The 14,784-nt window shown below is 39.9% G+C and overlaps 1 protein-coding gene across 2 annotated transcripts in view; it reads right to left on the minus strand.

The window, feature by feature from the left end:
• Positions 1-4,332: 4,332 nt before the first annotated feature.
• Positions 4,333-14,784, minus strand: part of LOC311582230 (cytochrome P450 2C55) — a 51,164-nt gene continuing 40,712 nt past the window's right edge. For both annotated transcript variants that reach the window (XM_084755166.1, XM_084755165.1), the window contains 5 exons: positions 12,367-12,543; positions 8,956-9,097; positions 7,691-7,878; positions 6,805-6,946; positions 4,333-4,962 (listed from right to left, as the gene is read on the minus strand). In XM_084755166.1, the coding sequence (XP_084611292.1) occupies positions 4,781-4,962; positions 6,805-6,946; positions 7,691-7,878; positions 8,956-9,097; positions 12,367-12,543 (831 nt within the window). In that variant the 3' untranslated portion in view covers positions 4,333-4,780. The remainder of the gene's footprint in view (positions 4,963-6,804; positions 6,947-7,690; positions 7,879-8,955; positions 9,098-12,366; positions 12,544-14,784) is intronic.

Below are 14,784 nucleotides of genomic sequence, written 5' to 3' on the forward strand. Positions count from 1 at the left end.
TGAGATATTGTACCCAGATTGGAGAGGTAGCTTGGTGCTTAAGAGATATTGTACCCATAAAACTCAAGTAGAATACAAGGTTTACCTCCAATACTTTGAAAGTGCTATTACAGGCTGTTTAGGATAATTAAGTAATACAAGCTAATTATTTGTCAATCAAATTATGCTCATGCCAAATACTAGTTTATTTTTATCACAAGATTATACATTCTAGGTTTAACAGATAGATATGACTCTACAGATGAATAAGATAAAATAGTTAAATAAGATTTTCAAAGGCCTCAGAGACCTACAGAATATGGCATTTAAAGTTTTTTTTATTATTTTAAAGATCCATTGGCAACAAGACAAGTTAACTCGTGGCAACACCCAGCCTCCCTCAATGAAGATGATGAGCATCAAAGAACCTCCTTATGGAGATGGCTTCAAATGCAGCAAACTAGCCACTGGGGAAAATGTCCTCGTTTCTGCACAGACAGGATTCTGCCTAAAAATGGTTAAGCTTGGATGGAGGCAGAGTCAATGGCCAAACTCTGCCAAGCCAGGGTAAGCAAGTTCTCAGTAGTTCCTGCCTCACAAATGTGTCTGTCAGACATACGTGGCCAGAGGGCTGAACATGATGCTACAATGTTATAGAGAGTTTTGGGTGACTGGTCAGACAACAAACTGTCTCTGTAATTTTTTCATTTTGGAAGCTGCTAACCTGCATTTCCTGTTTACTCAGGTAATTAAGTTTTATTCCTTGTCAAGTCGCTGATAGAGTTGAAGACCAGATAGTTTAGCTTTACAATTAGGCTTAATTGTTTAGTGAGTAAGATGCTTTTTAGGTCTAGATAGATGTTTTAAGTAAATAGAGATGAGATATGATAGATACTGATTTACATTCAGAATTTTAGACTCACCAAGATAGAAAAGATGTTTTCTTCAAGGTTACCAAATATAAATAGCCAAAACACTATGAATGTAACATTTATATAGTTCCTGATTGTTTCCTGGTTCTTTTTGCTGTGTGTCATGTAGTGTATGTATGTGTAATAATATAAATGTATATTTTAAACAAGAAAATAATAATAATTATAATAAGAATAAGAATTATTAATGGGAAAAAACACATCTCTAATCTGGGTCATGTCTTCTGCTAGAAGGTTATATAAACATGGAAGAAGAAAGAGTTTTCTGGTTGTCTGCCTGCTCTCTCCTTGCTAACACATCCATTCCTTCACTGGCATTAGAGCCTATTTCTTTTCTTTTCTTTTCTTTTTAAGATTTATTTATTTATTATATTCTGCCCGCATGTGTACTTGCTGGCCAGAAGAGGGCACCAGTTCTCATTATAGATGGTTGTGAGCCACGATGTGGTTGCTGGAAATTGAACTCAAGACCTTTGGAAGAACAGTGTCCTTAACCTCTGAGCCATCTCTCCAGGCCCTAGAGCCTATGTCTTAAGGATTCCAGTGTATATTGAAGACCAGCTGAGATATCCAGCCTAATGGACTGAGCAACTACTGGATTTTTTGACCTTCCATTGGTGGACAATTATTGTTGGACTAGCAGGATTATAGCCTGTAAGTAATTCCAATAAATCCTCATTATTTATGTTACTCCAGAGAACCCTGACTAATACATCTGGTTTATATTGCCTTCATCTCTTTGTTAAAGTTCTCTGTCAGAGTACTGAATTATTCATGTGTGTTCTTGAAGATGTTGAATTCCTATCACCATAGTTACTTTTAATTTTCTCATAGGACTTCCTTCCATACTGATTCTGTCTTGTCAGTCTCTGACACCTAATTTTGGCCATTGGGAGAGACTATGGTTGCTTAAAAACTCTCAATGCCTATGGTGTGCAAAAATATCTAAGAACTGAATGATTTGGTATTTTCCTGCGTAGTCATATTTTTATCTGTTTTATTGTAGTCTTATATCTACTACCTTCCCAACCTTTATTTTGTCCTAATATCTTCTAACCCCCAACACTAGGTAGAAGGCTAGAGGGGAAAGGGAGCATGAGTCTCTTAGGCTACTTCATGATGATTAAGGGCATAGGGTTCCTTGGGGGAAATCTAATCTTCCTAGTCAGGATATCTCTCTCTTCTTCTCATCTCTTTGCTCATGACCATTTGATAAACCACATCATCAGGAACTAGGAGCAGGGGGAGCAGCAGCTGCCCCAAGCTTTCTCGGGGCTCTGCCATTTATACCCTCTTCAAAGTTCCCAGAATTAAACCATCTGCAGCTGACAAAAATCAAGCCTCCACTAGTACAGGAGGGACATCATAGTCGCCTGCTGTAAATCAGCCTCTTATGGCATACCTCGAATTAAAACAAAAACATATTCATATAATATAACTCGGGTTTTAAAGAAACCAAAACTCTACTACATGCCTGTCTTTCCAGGAATTTAGAACAACTTGTAGTCACTTCCTCACCATTTCAGCACTAGGCAGCATCCAAAACATTTTTTGTTCATTTGTTTTGTTTTGTGGCAATCAGGGCTCAGATTTGTCTCAGCTAGTGTTGTGTAGTTCAGAACAAGCAAGTGTAGTATCTAAAAAGGGTGTCCTTTCAGCTCCTCCTGGGGTTGGTGCAGGACATGCTGTTTTATGAATTCATGAGCCTATGGTCAGACACTGAAGAATTTTGCCTAGAACTGAATGGAGCCACCATTAATCAACCAGTTCCAAGTTCCTATGCCACATTTGTGTAAATAAATGCCACTAAGTTATGCTATACTCTGAGCCCACCGCCAGAAAACCATAGTGTTTGGTTGGAACCCCTGCTCTCCCCACACTATCTGGGAAACCCCATCTGCCCTCTTTCTCTCAAGCGTGTACCTGGAGAAAACTCCTGGCTCACATGTCATCACCCCTCACCTTTGTGCTTCTGGCTATTCACCCAAAAGCACCTACCCAGGGGCTCACCTTTTGACCATATGTGGGCACAATCCCAGCTCCAGCTAACACATCATCATACCCCCTTGCGTTAGCCTAGGTGCATGACTTCCTTGGCCCCATTCCTTGGAACTGGTGAACCCACCCAGGAGCAGCACCTAATAAATCTACATTTACCTGATTTTAATCTAGTCTGATCTGGCCTATATTTGTGTCAGAGAGAGAAGGATGAATGTCTGAGCTGAAGCAGACCCATGACCTGAGACTTCAGTGTCACCACAGGTGGAGCTGGCTGAAATAAGAGTCCGGTAGCCTGGATCTCATGTTCTTCCTGGCACTGGGGTTGTTCCAGGTACAAGAAAGCCTTGGGGTGAGAGTCGTAGAGTCTCCTCAGTGCTGGGCTTCATCAAGCTGGCACTACGTTTCATCACAGGCAATAGCTGACTCCTTTGCCCTGCTCCACCCAAACTCCTGCAAACAAGACCCCATTCATACTGTGCTGCCCCAGTTTGGTATTGGCCTATGCTAAAGTTGACAATGATTTAAGTCAAAATACAAATAGGTCTCACCAGATGCAGATTTCTCCCTGTTTTTTGGAGGAAGTCTAGAATTCTATCTGCAGCCACTGGCTCAATAATAGTTATGCTGTCTGGAGGTAAAGGTTGTGTGGACAGTCCCTTGGAGGACCAAGGCACTATTGCTAATCTAAGTCCTATCAGAATCTCACAGTCCATCAGTGTGCAGGGAGATCTCGGGCTCATTGTGCATCTAGCAATGACGTAGACAGTTTTCTACTTGACACCGGAGCAGGTCTACAGAATCCCCTGTAATCTCTGGCCTGGGAGTACAGGGGATGACTTTGGTTTCTACCTCATGCAGGCCTGGCATTGAGCTTCAAAGCAATAAGAAAGAAATCAGAAAAACAGTCCCACTCACAATAGTTTTTTCACAATATAACAGGCCTACAGAAGGAAGTGAAAGACTTCTACAACAAAAATTTAACACTTAAAAAAAAAAGAAATTGAACAAGACATGTGAAGATAGAAAGACCTCCCATACTCATGGGCCAACAGAATTGATATCATGAAAGAGCTACATGAGTGAAAGTGATCTATGCATGTGATCCTCATCAGAATTCTAATGTGAGTTGTCACAGAGATAGAAAAAAAAAACCAGAAAGACCCTGAAACTTCAAAGCAATACTAAGTAAAATATTAATGCTGGAGTTACCAAAATACTTGATTGCAAATTACACTACAGAGCCATAGTAACAAAAACAGTATAATGCTGTCACAGAAACAGACATGTAGATCAATGGACTAGAACAGAAGGGCAAAAAGTAAACCTATGCAACAACAGATACCCAGGATCCAGAAAGGTTGACAAAATAAAGAATTTCAATTGCTATTTATTATTACTAATTCATCTTTTTCAGCTTCGTTTTAATTTCATAATTCCCCCCATCCTAATAGGTGAGAGATGACATCCCATTATGGTAGCAATTTTACTTTTTTGCATTCCTCACATGCATTACGCACAAAGGAGCCCGAGAAACGACCTTTGTTTGTTAACAGCTCCTTTTATTTTTGAATCAAGCGGAGCAGGGGTGGCTCTCAGTGGAATCCTTCTGCATCTCACTCATAACACGTGAACAACCCAGCACAGGCCGTGTCAACATAAGCATTAGAGCCTGAAGGGAGCAGTAGATGAATTTGCACGATAACTCAGGAAAAGTCGATTAAGGAAGGACAGATGCTCCCCGGATTGCGAGGGAATGAGGCGATGTGAGAGGAGAAATGAGAAAGGTGTCCCTAATAGTGGAGAGGAAGTGGACATGGCCCTGAGGAAAGGCGTAGACACCACCATAGCAACAGCCAGCCTGTCCCCGTCTAACGAGGAATGAAGTGAAGTTGGTACAGAGGTGGCACACGGCCAAAAGTGCTGGAGACCGGGGCAGTGTCAATGTCCTTTGTGTCAACCAAAGACTTCAGGTTAAAATTCTGCACGATGGTGGTCAGGAGCAAAAACAGCTCCATGCGAGCCAGGCCCTCTCCCACGCACATCCGCTTTCCTGGAAAACAAAAGCAACACAGAGGTTTCCCTCCTTAGAGCAGGTTCCTGAGCGGTTGTGAGGGTGGGCAGCTACGTATTCGATTGCTAAATGGTGGGTAAGTCAAACACGGAGTGATCAGAAGGGTTTTTGAACAGAGATGCGCACAATACTGGACGCAAACGTTAGCCATGTAATGTCTGGTTTTAGCAGGCACCCTTCATTCGTTAAATTCTTGTTATAAGCTCAATGTCACAACTTTAGTAGCAAGTCATACAGTATAACCACCCTTTGACCTTTCAAGTTGACATCAGTCCTCTAGAGACCCATTCACTTCGCTGCTCCAGTGGCTGAAGGGGGACTATTAAGGCCATTGCAGACACCACATCTCCGTTTGTGCCTATGGGATAATAACAGCCATAAAATACTTTCACGCCAAGCCTACCAGACTTATCTGTCTATACCTACGACTCCTTCACTTTAAGTGCATCCCCTGCATCTGCCCTATGGGACAAGAAGCAAATGGCTTGGCCTGAACCTTCACAATTCCTTTCCTGTCTGACACCAATGCTCATCTCTCCTCAGCTCCAGTCACGGCTCCCTTCCCCATTCTCCAACGTCATGAGGAAAGCTTCAGCCCTCAGCCTCGTCTAGCAAGTGCCGCTCTGATGCTTTCCTCAAGACCCTCAGTCTGTGCCATTTCTTTACGATCAGGTAGGAGACCCCCAACTCCCAGGCTTCCTTACTGTCCCTGCTTCCACATTCTGCTGTGTCATCTTTTGTCTCCCTGCCCAAATATGAGTTCCCTAAAAGGAAGGGCTCAGTTGTCCCATATGAAAATGGACACAGCAGACCCACATTCAGTCATAAAAACACAATGGCTAAAATTGTGAGACTGGCAAAAACTGATGAGTCTCCATGGCCAGGGAGACTCAGCACACATAACAGACAGTGAGAGAGAACATTCTAGGTGCAGGATCATAAATAAAGGAAATGTTAGCAGGGGTGGAATCACTGCAGACGATCTTTCCACATGCCCCAGGTCTTTCTCATCCTGCATTGTTCTGATCTCCTGCATCTACAGGAAATGTCCCCTCCTGTGTTTTGTTTTCTCAGTACAGCTCCCTGCCTTGTTGTCTCCTTTTCTAGCTGCCTTCTTACTATGAGTCAGCCAACTTCCTTCTGCCCTGTTAGAACAGCCCTGTGAGTATCAAAGCAATGTGAGCAACTTCTCTCCTGACCTCCCCAGAAACCCAAGCTTCCCTCTCTTACAGCACTAATCCAACTGGATTACAGGACCTGATTGACTCACCAGTTTCCCTAACTCAGCAGTAAGTCTCTTCAGAGCCTATTCGCTCTTCTGTTCTCTAAGGCCCTGGGGCTCCCAGCCTTGTCTGAAATGGATCAAGATACCATTCTCATGCAGCTGAGGAAAGCCTAAATGAGGTTCACTCCCCAGAGGAACACTTAGGAAGCTCAGAGGAATATGCAGAAGCAAAATTCAATTGGCCTACATTCTAGTTTCCTCAAAACATAGGCTTGGTAGCCCCAAAGCCCGACACGTGTGGAACAACAGTGAGCACGTCACAGTTAAGGGGCTTGCATGGGCATTGGGAGCAGCATTACTCCTGAGGAGGCACAAGGAGCCAACCGGCTTGTCCCTGAGGGCATGGTGGATGATTCATTTTTTTCCTCAAAATTGTATCTTATGGAATCAGGTTGGCACATGTCTGTAGTGGCAAGTACTCAGAGACCTGGCGCAAGAGTCTTGAGTTCAGGTGTTCAGGGTCAGCCTAGACATCACAGTGTCCAAGAAAAGTTTGCCTTGCACCTGAAGTACAAATAGAAGGAAACTTCATTTACCTGTTGAGAAAGGCATGAAGTAGTCGCTCTTCTTAAAGTTTCCATTCTCATCCAGAAAATGGCCAGGGTCAAATACTTCTGGGTTGGGAAAGGCTTTGTCATCATATAGCACAGAAGTCAGTGATGTTACTAAGTCTGTGCCCTGAAAACAGCAGAAAAAGGTATGTGATAAGGAATTCCGTGAGTGCAAGGGCTGGCACTGTGGCTCAGCAAGTAAAGGCACTTCCATGCAAGCCTGGGTCTGATCCCCAGACTGCAGAAGGTGGCAAGAGAGAACTGGGCTAATTTATTCTTCCTTTCTTATTGTTTATTTATCTTTTTAAACTTTATCAGCATAATTGAGTTGCCATCAAAATATGTTTACTTATACAAGGCAAAAATCTACAGTAGACACACAAAAAAAATAAGCAAGGAATCAAATTACACTTTTTGAGAACATCACATTGCGAAGGAGAATTTAAAAGAGAGGGAAGAAATAAAGATGCTATGATTAGACTGGAAATAACAATTAGAAAGCATCACTTGTCGATTAGTACTAGCTATAAGTAGACGAAATTCTCAAATTAAAAAAAGCACATCACATGAGATTTAATGTTTTTAAAAAGCCATATCGTTAGCTTATTTCACTTCTTGAGATGTATACAAACTGAAAGAGAAACAATAAGATGGTACAGGCAGTGGAATCTGAATAAACCAGAAGTCACCATAATTACATAAAGTATACTTCAAGCCAAGATCAGAAAAAGGAGATGAAGAAGATCACTATATAATAATACGATGGTTGATTCAGCTCCTCTCATTTTGGGTTGGTGGAGAAGTAAAACCATATTTTAAATCCAGAAACTAAAAGATAATTGAAGTGCAGGGGTCAGAGGAACAAGCTTACCTTGGGAATTACATAATTTCTGAATCTGACATTGCAGGTAGCTGCATGGGGCACATTGTTGGGGATGAGGTTAATGTATCTCTGGATCTCATGTAGCATTGCATCTGTGTAGGGCATGTGGGCTCTGTCCTGCATGCAAGGACTCCTGTGTCTGCCAATCACTCGATCAATCTCTTCCTGGACTTTAACTGATAGGACACAATTTAAAAATGGTACATTTGTCATTGCAATTCAGGTCCACATGAAGTGTGATAACAGTATCAGGCCACACATTTAGAATTCAAGAATTTTTATGTTATGATACACAAAATTCTTCCACAACTTAAACATAAAGTTGAATCTGTGAAAATGGGTATATTATTGTACAGAATGTTCAACACACAGAAATGATGAGATGTTTCAATATGTAAATCCTTTGTTCCTGTGAATTCTAATAATTACTGTCTTACTGCAAAAATACAAAGTAAGACTTAATTTCACATGTAAATGATACTAATGCTTTAAAATCGAATCCTGGATCTGGAAGAATGTTTCAGTGGCTAAGAGCATTGGTTGCTCCTTCAGAGTATCCAGGTTTAATTCATAACAGCCACAGATGATTAACTAATGTCTGTAACTCCAGTCCCAGAAGATCTGATGCCTTCTTCTGGTCCCTGTGGGCACCAGGCATGCACATTGTCCACAAACACACACATAGGCAAAACACCCATACATATAAAATAAATAGTAAAGATTTTTAAACATTGAATACTAAATAGATGTATGTGTATTAGTGTGTATGTGAAACTTAATATCCTTTTTTATTCTTGCATTCCCGAGAGGCATTCATTTTGAAACATTGTAGACATTTTGTCTGTAGTTTCTGTTCACATTTGTAAATAATAGTTATTTTTATCATTTGATTGTACTATTTCTGAGCAGTTTTATGATAGGAAGGAATCAAATCCCTATGACCATTTCACAAAAATATTCAAACTCACACACATACACATACAGAGAGAGAGAGAGAGAGAGAGAGAGAGAGAGAGAGAGAGAGAGAGAGAACTGCCCAGAGTATCTTTTCATTAACTTCGGAGCTAGAGCTCTGGTGTTTCACAGAAACTACACTTTTTTCATCCATTTTCTCTATTGTCAAAATTGGTCTCATTTTTATCTCATCATATGTGTACAAATGACATCTGGTGACACAAAACCATCAATACTGAAACTTCTTTCAGAGCTATCTAAAGAAGACTAACTTTGCTTCCCCCACGTCAGAGTCATACCTGTGACCTCCCTGTGTTTCAGTAGGAGCAAGAGTCCGTATCTCAGGGTCGTGCTTGTGGTTTCTGATCCAGCTACAAACAAGTCAGTCACAGTCGCCATCAAGCTTTCGATAGTAAACTCAGAGTGCGGGTTGTGCTTTTCCTGGGAAGTGTTATCTCATTATTAGAGAGTATGCTCAATTTCAACAAATTCCAAATAATACAAGGTCTACAGATGAGCACATTTAGAATGTGAATGGCATAGTAAAAATATTACAGCAAGTTCACAGTATGACCGATAATGTAAATAAACTGACTCAATCTTCATTTCGAGGCCTTTATTTTTTTTCCCCCCCCTCGCATCAAAACTCAGTTTCTCAGGCCTTCTTATAGCTGTGTTAGCCATGCAAAACATGTCACATAAATAACATAAGAAAAAGAGCCCACTGGTAAAAATTTTCATTCCTTCTTATTTAAAACATATTGTGGCAATGGAGATGGTATACATTTACTGGAACATGAGTAATTTAAGGTCTGTACGAAGGCTGGAGAGATGCCTCAGCCGCTAAAAGTACCTGTTGCTCTTCCAGAGGACCCAACTTTGGTTCCCAGCTCCCATATCATCTGTATATAGATTACATATGGTTGGCAGCTCACAACCATCTGTAATTCCAGCACCAAAGGATCTGACACCTCTGGCCTCCAGGGTAACCTGCACTCATATGTACAAACTTACAAATACACAGACCTGTGCATAATTCTAAATAATAATAATTCTTTAACATCAATATGAATATTCATATACTAATGTAAGCATGGAAAATGGCAGGCATGTACTACCGTATCCAGGAAGAATTTGTAGTTTTTAGAGCATGGCACAGAGTTGAATAAGAGACCCCTGACTATTCTCAAGGTCTTCTTGGGCTCACAAAGACTGAACCACCAACCAAAGAGCTTGCATGGACAACCTAAACCCCCTACACATAGGTAGCAAATATGCAGCATAGTCATCATGCAGGTCCCCTAACCATAGGAGCAGGGGCTGTCGCTGAATCTGCTACCTACCATTGGGTCACTTTCCCCTAGCTGGCTGCCTTGTCACTCCCCAGCAGGAGAGAATGTGCTTAGTCCTGCAGTGACTTGAGACACCATGGTGGATTGGTACCATTTGGGGACCTCCCCTTCTCTGGGAGGAAGGAGAGGAAGAGTGGGAGAAGGGAGTGGGGTGGAACTGAGATGAGAAGAGGGAGGGAGCTGAGATTGGGATGTAAAGTAATTAAATAAATAAACAGAGGAGAGGGGAAAAGAGACTCCTGACTCTCCCTGTACCTATTGTTACATTAATAGATATATATACATCAAAATATATATTTTTGGTAGATAAGTAAGTATATTTGTATATATTTATATGCATTTATTGATTTACATATGTATATATATTGATGTAAGAATAGATTTAGAGACCAGCACACATGTCAACTAAAAAATTATTCATATTCATACCAAATGAGAAGTAAAAGTTGAAAATATTTTGGGTCAAGAATGGCAAAAGAGTCTATCAAAAAAATTCTTTAACAGTCCCAACATACAGAATTTTCTAAGTGAAATGAGGACAAGACACAATTGAAATAGTCTATCTCAAAGGTTCCCAGTAACTTGACTCTTAAATCAGTGACTGGACCAGAGGGGAATAAACATCTGTGTGGTTATCTAAACCATAGGAGCGAATGGTTGCATTATAGAGTCATGCAAGCATCCCTAATGGTGCTAGTCACTGAGGAGTTTCTTAAACAATGTTAAGTACAAGTGAAGGTACAGACAAAGGAAAAACTGAACATTCATATTCTATTGTAAAGTATTACCATCCATAGTATGGCAGTTCCTCAAAAGAATAAAAATATATCCAAAAACTAATTGAAATTAATAATTGAAAGAGATGCCTGCTCTTCATTATTTTCAGTATTGTCCACTGGGAACAACCGAGGTACCTATGAACAAATTGGTAGATTTTTAAAATGTGAGATAGATTAAAATTCAAGATGGTGGGGCTGGAGAGATAGCTACTCATCAGTTAAAAGCACTGGATGCTCTTCCAGAGGTCCTGAGTTCAATTCCCAGAACTCACATTGTGTCTCACAACCACCTATAACTGTAGTCCCATAGGATATGATGCCTCTTTTAATGTGCAAAACTCTAATGAATGGAAAATAAATAAATAACGTTTAAAACTTCAAGATGGCTGAGAACAAGCCAAGATTAATAACACTATTTGAGATTCTATTTTTTTCATAATACAGACTACCATTAAGACAGTCCAAAGAAGGGAAAGGCCTTAAGCTGTCTCTTGAATCCAGTTCTCATCTCTGATATCACTCTACTGAACTCAGTGATTGCCCCCTGTGTAGCAGGAGCACTGCAGTTTTGTTATGCTTGCAGAGTACCTCAAAGACGTCTTTACCAGATTGTCTGTCCTAAATCATTCCTGGCTCAACTCAGCTAAGGTTCTTACCCTTCTCTGCATCACCACGCACATCTGAGCCTCTCATCACTTCATTCTACACGTCTTAAATTCTCATTCCTGCTGCCTAACTGCAAATACTCCAAGATTAGTAACAAGTTCAAGTCGTCTGGGAAGCTGCCAGGTTAAGTACACTTGTCATTCTCCTATATGATCAAGTCCAATTTATATTTTTCACTTTTTACTTTGATTTGTGATATTTTGTATTTTCTAAGTTATAGGTCCAACACACCTGAAGTGTATATTCTCTTTCCTTGTATAACTTATTAAATAGTTCTCTTGTATTTTTTCACTGGATCTTATTAGATGTTTATTCCATTATTGGTAGTGTTATCTTAGAAAACTTTATTATAAAGTTTTCTGTGATTGTTTCCCATGTAAAATTACATCTTTCTTTTAATAAGATGTCGTTTGTGGAGAGCTACTTGGAGACTATAAATATAATCTGCTTCTTGTTAAGCTTTCATTTTATTCATTATATTCTTATTACATATACATTTATATTACACACATATACAATAGATTACCTATAGCAAGAAGAACCATGGCACAATCAGGAATTATATAAATGTTACATTCTTAATGTTTTAGCTATTTGTATTTGACAGCCTTGAAGAAGGCATCTTTCCTATCATGGTGCATCTCAATTTCCATCACATTTCCATCATTATCAACTTAGAATGAAGCTTAATTGTTTAGGGGTTAAGATGTTTTTAGGTCTAGATGGGTTCTCTTGTATTTTAATTGCTTAACAATTCAATTCTAAATCCTAAATGATGCTGGTCCAATTCATGCCCACAATAGGAACCTAAAGTGCCTACCAAGTTTTTCTTGCCTGAAAAGTTAAACTTTCCCCAATAAGAATAGAAATGACTGATGAAATGCAAAATGAAAACCAACAAATAACATTTTACCTGTTCCATTTTGATCAGGAAACAGTCAATGAAGTCCCGAGGGTTGTCCTTGTCCAGTGTTTCTTGGTGCTCTTTCACTCGCCCCAAAATATAATTTTTTATTTCAGTATAATTTTTAATTACTTTGTTATGGCTCCCTGGGAGATAATCGATGAAGGCAGGCAGAGCATTGCAGACCTTAAAGATTTAAATATATATGTTTACTAAGCTAAATGTGGTCACTCACATTTGTAATCCAGTTATTCAGGATGCCTCTGTGAGTGAGTCAACAGAGCCTATGAGTTTGAGAATAACTCAGGTAGCATACTAATATACCATCTTTTTTTAAAGGTACTAAATATAAACATGTATTGAAGTTGTATTCAGCATATGCCAAGCAATGGTTAAAAGGTAAAGTGAGTTTGGTCCTCATTTGACCAAGAACATTTAACTAAATATAGAAAAGAGTCCACTATGTTGACAAAGACAATCAAATGTGATCTGGCCACATAATGGTAAAACTCAGCTGTGGGATTTCATGAGAGTAACTCCTCTGGCAGATAGATCTAACAGGGCACTTGCCAAGCATGGTCTTGAGACAGATATGGCTATTTAAAGCCGAGATACCCTTTTTAATTCCCTGGTTTCAGTTGTTACACCAGGTTCTATATGAGATAGTGTCTTTGCTATATGATAAGGACTTATACCCTTGAAATCTTTAAATGCAGTCTATACAAGACCTGCACAATGACAGCTCCAGTTGACCAACATGGATGTAAGAAATCTCACAAGACCCCACCCCAAGATGAGAGGCAACTAACAGCTGCTAAAAATTGGAGAATCAGTCTTATCCAGAGATGAGACCCCTGCTAGGTTATCCAAATCCCAAGGGGTAAACTTACACACATAAGTTTGTAAAGGGGTAAACACACACACATAAATATAATGCATGTATTTATATATTTATTTATGCATTCTATATTTAAATATTTAAACAATATTTAAAGAAGGAGATGTCATGAATTTAGATGAAATCAGGCAGCAGAGAAAGAGCTAGAGAAGGAGAGTGTGGGTAGAAATTATGTAAATACAATTGTCACCTATGAAATTTAATTCTCAATAATAATAAAATAAATGTTAAAAGAAAAAAAAACCTAAACTACTCTTGGAGACTGAGATCAGAAAACAATCAAAAGTCAGGGAGCTCACTGGAAACTGTAGGAATATCTCTGTACCTTCCACTGGGTTTTGTTATTGACCTAAAACTGCTTTTATAAACACTCTTTTAAAAATTACAGCAGATAGCCAGGAGATGGTGGCAAAAGCCTTTAATCTCAGCACTTGAAAAGCAGAGGCAGGAGGATCTGTGTGAGTTTAAAGACAGCCAAGGTTACACAGAAAAACCCTTTCTCAAAAAAAACACCTAGAAACCTACAAGAAGAACATCATGATGGGTGGCTCGGGGGCCGGGGGGGGGGGGGGGAGGTCTGATCAAACTACTGCACTAACCAAGGACAATACAAGTAGTCAACATCGAACCCCTACTCTGATCTAGCCAATGGACAGGACATTCTCCACAGTTATGTGGAGAGTGGGGACTGACTCTGACATGAACAATGGTGCCCCATATTTGACCACCTCCCTTTTGTGAGGATCCCTGGTGGCTCCCAAAGAAAAAATAATCCAGGTTGCCGAGACTTGATAGCTTATGACCACATAGAGGGAGGAGGAGGTCCCCCTCAGTCATAGACCTAGAGGAGGGGAATAGAGTGAAAGCGGGAGGAAGGGAGGAATGGGAGGATACAAGTGATGGGATAACAATTGAGTTGTGATCTGAATAAATTAATTAAACTTTAAAAAACAAAAATAAAAATGTAACAGAAAAGCAAACAAAAAGATGTATCAGTACAGGATGTTAAAGAGAAAGCTCAATCAGTAAACACTGACTGCGTTAACTGAGAATCAAAATTCAGTTCTCAGAACTCATTTAAAGAAGCCAGACATGGGGATCCATACTTTTAACCCCAGAATTAAGGAGACAGAGACAGGCAGATCCTCAAGGCTCAATGGCCAGCTGGTCTACCTTGTAGGTGAGCTACAGGCCAAAGAGAGACTCTGTCCCTTAAACAAGGTATAGAGTACCTAAAGAAGCTTGTCGTCTGGACTCCACATGCATGTATGCATGCACATATGTACCAGACATACATGTACACAAACACACAAAAACAAATAAATAAAATAACCTTAAAATATGACAAAATGCCAAGCAGTAGTGATGCATCCCTTTAATCCCAGCACTCAAGAAGCAGAGATTGGATGATTTCTGTCAGTTCAAGAATAACCTAATCTACAGAGATAGTCCCAGGACAGCCAAGGCTACACAGAAAAACCAAGCCTCAAATAAAATAAAATATGATGAAGCAAAAATATTTCTGAAAG

Source organism: Acomys minous, assembly GCF_964271855.1.
Source record: "Acomys minous genome assembly, chromosome: 2".
NCBI classification, from domain to species: Eukaryota; Metazoa; Chordata; class Mammalia; order Rodentia; family Muridae; genus Acomys; species Acomys minous.